The following is a 7815-nucleotide window of genomic DNA, read 5'->3' as shown; positions in this document are numbered from 1 at the left end:
CATGTTGTAATCTTATTTACATGTTCATTACCTTACAGGGATGAAATCTCAACAGTTATTGGTTCATCAGAACGGACGTCACACGATTCTCTGCTCTTATTGGTTAGTTTACACGTCACTCACTGTCAGATGCCAGAAAAATATTCGCTCTGCAACTTGCGTCGCTGTTGCTGCATGACGACCGTCGCCAATAGGACAAACAAGCGGGGTAAGGTTTTATTAGTACAGTATTAGTACACAAACGTATTTGCTTTTTGATGTCAACTTTGTTAAGTTGTTTAAATCGTAAAGAAAAGACATCAGGAAAAAAACATGTGATATAAACTCGTTGATTTCTGTGTAATATGCAAATATTTTTTTATTTCTCTAAATAGTTTTCCTTTTTATTTTCTGCGTTTGCTACTCCGAATTAATTTGCTAATGTCTGTTCAATTTTAACTACATTCTTCAATTCAAATGTAATTCCCAAATAAGGTAGCAAGCAAGCAGCATAAATAATTGTAACTTAGTTGGAATTTATTACAATATCCAGACGTTACGTAATTAATGGGATTTATACACATTTTACATTTAGTGTATTTACAGTAACAATCTCATGCATTGTCTATTAACATATTTATTATATGCATAAAGTGTATATTCATAATATTTGATCTATAATTATAAAATTAGCTGTCTTATCATCACTGTGCTAGTTTAAATTCATACCTAGTATTATTTACATGAGGTCAGCCTCGTGTCTAAGTTCAGGCCCTGTGTTATTTAACGACATGCTACCTTCTCATTCAGAGCCCGTGTTGTTGTGCCAACAGGTAAACATGCTGAAAGCTAAAGCTGCGCTGTGAGCCAAAGGTCACCATGGAGACGGAAGTTGCGCTTGCGCAGTGCGCTAATGATAGCGCTGAGACCTGCACCGTGTCTGTCAAAGGTCTAACAGAGAACTGGCAGAAGTGGTCTAATGATCACTGTGAAAACCAGAAACACAACCCCTTTAGCAACGGCAGGGTGGTGCCTCCTGGCATCCAGCGAGGACAGGAGGGCTACGGCAAGCCTTTAGAAGGCTCCAGAACAGAGCAGAGAGGGAAAGATGCCCACTCTCATATTAGCAGAGAGGTCACAGAGCTCTGCCAGGTGATCAGAGACATTGGGGTGAATGGAGAGAATGGCAGGCCCGCTGTGCGTTTTGATGCACTGTTCGAACACTACGTTACAATTTCTAATAAAGTAGTGGGAGTTCTGCTGCGTGCACGCAAACAAGGGTTTGTGCACTTTGAGGGTGAGATGCTATGGCAGGGGAGAGATGATGGAGTGGTCATTACCTTGTTACAGTGATTTACTGTACAGCAATAACAAGCAACACATACCTGCCTGCCAAAGTGTATATTACTGTCAAACTTTGCATTATGGGGAGGTCACAAGCTGTATTTCTTGCACCAGTCACATTAGTTTGCCATCACTATGCAGACCTTTAAAAGCACAAATATTGTAACCTCTTAAAAATGTTTTTTATTTGTAATAAATTGCATTATACTGTAAGATGAATTTGCACAGAATGTACTGTATATAGCATACATGCTTTTCTGTATGGAAAAAATAAAGATCAAAAAAACATACAAGGAATCATTTATGATTTAGTTTTTTATATTTTATACAATGAATATTTTATGTACAATCACTAAATAATTAAATACATCCAAGGCATACAGGCCATACAATACCATTTATCTGATGGCGTAAACAAACCTGAGAAATCTGAGAATCTACTGACGTGCATTATAGCTATTGTAGTACAGAATACAAAAACACTGCAGTAAATACACTCACCTAAATAATTATTAGGAACACCTGTTCAATTTCTCATTAATGCAATTATCTAATCAACCAATCACATGGCAGTTGCTTCAATGCATTTAGGGGTGTGGTCCTGGTCAAGACAATCTCCTGAACTCCAAACTGAATGTCAGAATGGGAAAGAAAGGTGATTTAAGCAATTTTGAGCGTGGCATGGTTGTTGGTGCCAGACGGGCCTGTCTGAGTATTTCGCAATTTACTCAGTTACTGCGGTTTTCACGCACAACCATTTCTAGGGTTTACAAAGAATGGTGTGAAAAGAGAAAAACATCCAGTATGCGGCAGTATCCTGTGGGTGAAAATGCCTTGTTGATGCTAGAGGTCAGAGGAGAATGGGCCGACTGATTTAAGCTGATAGAAGAGCAACTTTGACTGAAATAACCACTCGTTACAACCGAGGTATGCAGCATTTGTGAAGCCACAACACGCACAACCTTGAAGCGGATGGGCTACAACAGCAGAAGACCCCACCGGGTACCACTCATCTCCACTACAAATAGGAAGAAGAAGCTACAATTTGCACGAGCTCACAAAAATTGGAAAGTTGAAGACTGGAAAAATGTTGCCTGGTCTAATGAGTCTCGATTTCTGTTGAGACATTCAGATGGTAGAGTCAGAATTTGGCGTAAACAGAATGAGAACATGGATCCATCATGCCTTGTTACCACTGTGCAGGCTGATGTTTTCTTGGCACACTTTAAGCCCCTTAGTGCAATTGGGCATCGTTTAAATGCCACGGCCTACCTGAGCATTGTTTCTGACCATATCCATCCCTTTATGACCACCATGTAATCATCCACTGATGGTTACTTCCAGCAGGATAATACACCTTGTCACAAATCTTGAACTACTTCAAATGTGTTTCTTGAACATGACAATGAGTTCACTGTACTAAAACGGCCCCCACAGTCACCAGATCTAAACCCAATAGAGCATCTTTGGGATGTGGTGGAACTGGATGTGCATCCCACAAATCTCCATCAACTGCAAGATGCTATCCTATCAATATGGGCCAACATTTCTAAAGAATGCTTTCAGCACCTTGTTGAATCAATGCCACGTCGAATTAAGGCAGTTCTGAAGGCGAAAGGGGGTCAAACACAGTATTAGTATGATGTTCCTAATAATCCTTTAGATGAGTGTAGTTGTTAAAATCATTTCTGGTCTGCTACTATTCAAAGATCTGGCCTATTAGCACTTCACTTACATGCGAGGTCAAAGACCAAAGTCAATACTCGAGACATTTATAACTCATTCATAGTTAGAAAGTCTTATTAGTTCAACAGAAAATCGTATTTTAGTCCAATTAGATCCAACCCAATTGTTCACCGTAAAAGATTAATGTTTCTGTCAAGTCTATCAATGTAATTATTATTCAGCAGGCTTTTTCAAAACAATTCACATGTAGCTGTAATTCTGTAGCTGCAAATTTCATTAGGCTGTCTGGCAGAGAATGACAAAATAACAAACAGCAAACGTATCATTAATGAGTATTATAGCCTCGAGGCATGCATCTGTCACATTTCATCATCGTGGATAGACTGAACTGAACTCCTGTTATGAGTACACAGCTCTGGGCATTACAATCACAATTGTAATTGGAGTTTCTTCAACTTTCTCTATTTAGCTCATCGAGTTCAGCCTTTCGAGTAACTGGTCGGCCTGCAAAGTAAAGAAAAATCATTAAACCAACTTTACAGATTTTCATACCTAAAAACATTATGACTGTATAATGGGCAGATTAATTTAAAATTAAAAATTTAATTTTAAAATAACTGCTGGATAAACTATTCCTTAACTTTATAATGATAAAGCTGAACAATTTTGGTTACAATTGCTGCAAATACATCCATGCAAGAGCAAGTTGACAAACACAAAAAGGTTTTCATACCACTTTCGCCCTGCCATTATATCAATGATAATTCAATTTAAACCAATTTGTTTGCTCCAATTATCTGGACAAAAGTCTCATTCAACACTCAATAAAGGTCAACATTTTTCCATATACAGAATACATTTTGTTTACTAATGCATCAACAACCTGAACCAAAGGATTGCTATTATTAGTTTACTTTAAGGACTTTAGAAGTGGAAAAATTGTGAATAATTTATTTTATTACCTACCGTGACAAACCAATAGGAGTTAAGCCTGTAGACCAAACGGGACAAAAAGCCCATCTGACTGGTGGGGGCAAGTACATGGAGATGCAAGTGTGTGACGGAGCAGAATGGAGGCCAATGAAACCCAAACCTTGGAGAAACAATTGACTTGTGTCAAAATGTAAATCATGCAGTTCTGCGAGCTACATCATACAAGAGGACTCTGAGGCGAGTCATTCATTTATGATACTTTACAGTTTTCTACCTAAAAATGTAAAGAACATTCTGTGAAAATATAACCTTGATATCTTTAGTATTGACAGAGTAAGGTCATGTCAAAGATTGAAATTAGTGAAATCAATGAATGAACTCGAACTGTGATGCTCCCCAAAAAAAAAAAAAAAAAAAACATTAAAGGGATAGTTCGGCCAAAAACGATATTAAACCCATGATTTACTCACCCCCAAGCTGTCCGAGTTGCATATGTCCATCGTTTTTCAGACAAACACATTTTCGGATATTTTAGAAAATATTTTAGATCTTTCTGTTGATTAAATGTAATGTTACGGGGTCCAGCAATAGTCCACGACCTTCAAGTCCAAAAAAAGTGCGTCCATCCTTCACAAATTAAATCCAAACGGCTCCAGGATGATAAACAAAGGTCTTCTGAGGGTAATCCGTGCGGTGTTGTTGTAGAAATATCCATATTTAAAATGTTATTAACGTAATTAACTACCTTCCGGTAGCGCCGCCATCTTAGAGTCATCCGCATTCAGGATGAGAGCTTACGCAGCGTACAGAGGTTACTCTGCTGCTGCTCTGTGCCCCGCCCTCCGAATGCGTCATACGTCACCAAGAAAAGTGCGTACACTACGCTAATACTCTCTCCTGAGTCTAAGAAGCTAGTTAATTACGTTAAAACAATTTCAAATATGGACATCTCTACAACAACACCGCACGGATTACCCTCAGAAGACCTTTGTTTATCATCCTGGAGCCGTTTGGATTTAATTTGTGAAGGATGGACGCACTTGAAGGTCGTGGACTATTGCTGGACCCCGTAACATTACATTTAATCAACAGAAAGATCTAAAATATTTTCTAAAATATCCGAAAATGTGTGTCGTCTGAAAAACGATGGACATATGCAACTTGGACAGCTTGGGGGTGAGTAAATAATGGGTTTAATATCGTTTTTGGCTGAACTATCCCTTTAAAGTATAAGGGCCTTATATTGATAGATGAACATACTGTACCTAACATCATTTAAATCAGTAACATTGTTCTTCTGAAGTATCTCTTTCCCCGTCTCCACCATCTTCTCAACTTTATCTAAAAAAACCAATACAAACGGAGTTACAGATGACCAGTCAGTCAAGCATTAAGGAGTGTAACTGAGTTGTGAATTGAAATGCATACATGCAACTACACATTCAAACCATCCCATTACTGTAGAAATGCTCCAGAGTAGCTAGTACTGTCCAAACTGTCAAAAAATGAACTTGCATGTTCTTTACCTAATGGTATGTGCTCCTTGCCAAGAGATTTACAATTCCCTACATGTTTAGTTGGCACCACTAGATAGTGATGAGGAGCTCCAGGGTGTATATCTCTGAAACAGGATATTTCCTCATCCTGAAAAACAAAGGGTACTTAACCATATCACAATTAAAATAATGACAAAAACTAATATTGCAAAAACTGTTTTTCAATATTTTACTATGTTCTTACATCAACTTGTACAGCACGTCATGACTTGTGAATGTGTTAGCTTTTAGCCCAGCCCCACTCATTCCCCAGGATCCAAACAGGGATGAACCCAGAAGCCACCAAACACCCCCATGTTCTCCCCATTTAAAGACTGTTACATGAGTAGTTACACAAGTAAGTATGGTGGCACAAAATAAAACGTGGCGATTTTTCAAGCGGATAAAAAATGAGAACTATATTGTATGGCGGAAGAGCACCCAGCTCGCAGCACCTCGACCTCGGCGGCGGCGCGCAGTAACATCATCACTTCTGACTACTCCCCTTCTCGCTCAAACTTCGTCAATATTACTGCACCAGAGGTCGAAGTGCTGCAAACTAAGTGCCCTTCCGCCACACAATATAGTTCTCATTTTTAGTCTTTAAATATGGAAAACATGGTAGTGTTTGGTGGCTTCTAAATTCATCCCTGTTTGGATCCTAATAAATGAATGGGGCTAGGCTAAATGCTAACACGTTCACGCCGCGCTGTACAAAGATTAAGTGTATGCATTAAAAAAAAGATAGGTGTGTATTAATTTGTCTAAGTTGAGGTAAGAACACAGTAAAATATTGAAAAACTGTGGTGTTTTCCTTTAAAGAGATAGTTCACTCAAAAATAAACATTGAAAATGAAACATTCAGAGAGAGAGAGTACTAAACAACAAATAAACAAAATATATAACACTGTGCTAGTGATTGTTGGATATTCCAAGGCCAACAATCATATATTGTGTCTTTAAACAAACTTTTGACAATTCATAAAATCAATACTAGTCAACATTTGAAGTGGATGAAAAACGTTAATCAAATTTGTCCTAAGACAAGAATGGGTACTGGTTTTAAGACATCTTTTAGGAAAGGTTTTGATCCACTTCAAATGTTGACTATTTTACATATGCTAATAACAATTGACATCAATCAACCTGTTGAAAAGTTAATATATTGTATTGCATTCTTGAGCTTTAGGAAATGTTTGCATTTTAATAGTGTAAAACTGTACGAGATTCTCTATTGTCCTGAATGTGGAAGAATCATCGGTCACTGTTAAATACAGAAAATGCTAAATAACTTACACATTCAGGCAACATCTAGTGTATGCAAGCTTCTGAAAATCTGGGACACATTTGCAAGTGTTACTTATTTGCAAGTGTTGCAAATGTGGACATATTTGATGTGAAAAGGCTTGTAATGGGCAGCACCACATAAAAACAAACTGTAATATAGTTCCTATATTTCCAGATCTGCAATGTGTATGTAAACGTATGAATGTAAATTACGAAATGAAAATAAACATGATTGGATGTTACATCAAATCATCACATTCCTATTGCTATTCCTAGGGCAACCAGAGTAAATTACTGCAAGTTATTAATGCTTTCAATGGCTAAAGAAGAGAATACATTTTTACTGATATATCCGTAACTAAAATATTTTAACAAATGTTACTTATTTTATAAATAATATTATTGCATTGTCGTCTCATATTTTATTTCTGATCTTCTGCATGTATCGATATCTTTATTAGTCACGATCAAAACGACAGCACTCACGTTGTGCAGGAGCTCCGTTCCCATCTCCCCGTTGATGATTTTACAGAAAATACATTTCTTGTCATATCCATCAGACTGATCGGTTTCGGTGATCTCGCCCTCAGAAGCTGTCGGTGTGTTTTCAATGGCTGCCATCTTCAAAGTGTGAAGCCGACGGTAATTCGATCAGCGATAACCAGACGCATTTCAACTTACAAGTCCTTACTGTCAAAACCTGCTGCCTGGAAATTACAGGATAAATACAAAAAAATACTATAAAAATACTGCAAAATATGTTGTTTTAGATTGTTGCTTTATAATTACGTGCCTGTTGTTTTTTTAAATAAATAAATAAAAATATTTATCAAGATTTTCATCAAATTTTATCCTTACACAGTCAATGTGCAACGATATTCATTTTATCCACTTGAAAAGATTCCCTTGAAATATTAGTTTGTTTACTTCCAAAGCCAAATAAAATTATATTTTGTGTAATAGCATAATAAAAAAATTAATCAACTGAGATTTTACGCATGTTAGAACTGCATTTACAAAAATACAAGCTACACGTTTATGCTTCAGAAAA

At 37.2% G+C, this 7815-nt stretch overlaps 2 protein-coding genes across 2 annotated transcripts; one reads left to right on the top strand and one right to left on the bottom strand.

Moving 5' to 3' along the window:
- The first annotated feature begins 49 nt into the window (after nucleotides 1-49).
- Nucleotides 50-1350, top strand: LOC129448477 (actin-binding Rho-activating protein). The gene is given in 2 exon segments (XM_055210894.2): nucleotides 50-208; nucleotides 813-1350. A coding segment is annotated over 1 exon segment (492 nt). The 5' UTR covers nucleotides 50-208; nucleotides 813-858.
- Nucleotides 1351-1620: 270 nt separating this feature from the next.
- hint3 (histidine triad nucleotide binding protein 3) lies at nucleotides 1621-7474 on the bottom strand. The gene is made up of 5 exons (XM_055210893.2): nucleotides 7251-7474; nucleotides 5469-5586; nucleotides 5208-5277; nucleotides 3976-4102; nucleotides 1621-3513 (listed from the first exon to the last, which is right to left on the bottom strand). Exons 1-5 carry the CDS (start codon nucleotides 7383-7385, stop codon nucleotides 3475-3477), a joined length of 489 nt encoding a protein of 162 aa, XP_055066868.2. The 5' UTR covers nucleotides 7386-7474; the 3' UTR covers nucleotides 1621-3474.
- Between the last annotated feature and the right edge of the window lie 341 nt (nucleotides 7475-7815).

The sequence above is a fragment of the Misgurnus anguillicaudatus genome, chromosome 10 (assembly GCF_027580225.2).
Source record: "Misgurnus anguillicaudatus chromosome 10, ASM2758022v2, whole genome shotgun sequence".
NCBI classification, from domain to species: Eukaryota; Metazoa; Chordata; class Actinopteri; order Cypriniformes; family Cobitidae; genus Misgurnus; species Misgurnus anguillicaudatus.
Note: the sequence above shows the minus strand (reverse complement) of the source record. Positions and strands in the feature narration are given on the sequence as shown.

What these genes read in the sequence shown, in the direction of transcription:
- hint3 (XM_055210893.2), bottom strand. Translation starts at nt 7,385, where the DNA reads ATGGCAGCCATTGAAAACACACCGACAGCTTCTGAGGGCGAGATCACC. An exon ending in CAAGGAGCACATACCATTAG is followed by an intron (nt 5,278 to 5,468) that starts GTAAAGAACATG and finishes TTTTAGATAAAG; the next exon opens with TTGAGAAGATGGTGGAGACG. An exon ending in ACTCCTATTGGTTTGTCACG is followed by an intron (nt 3,514 to 3,975) that starts GTAGGTAATAAA and finishes TTTACTTTGCAG; the next exon opens with GCCGACCAGTTACTCGAAAG.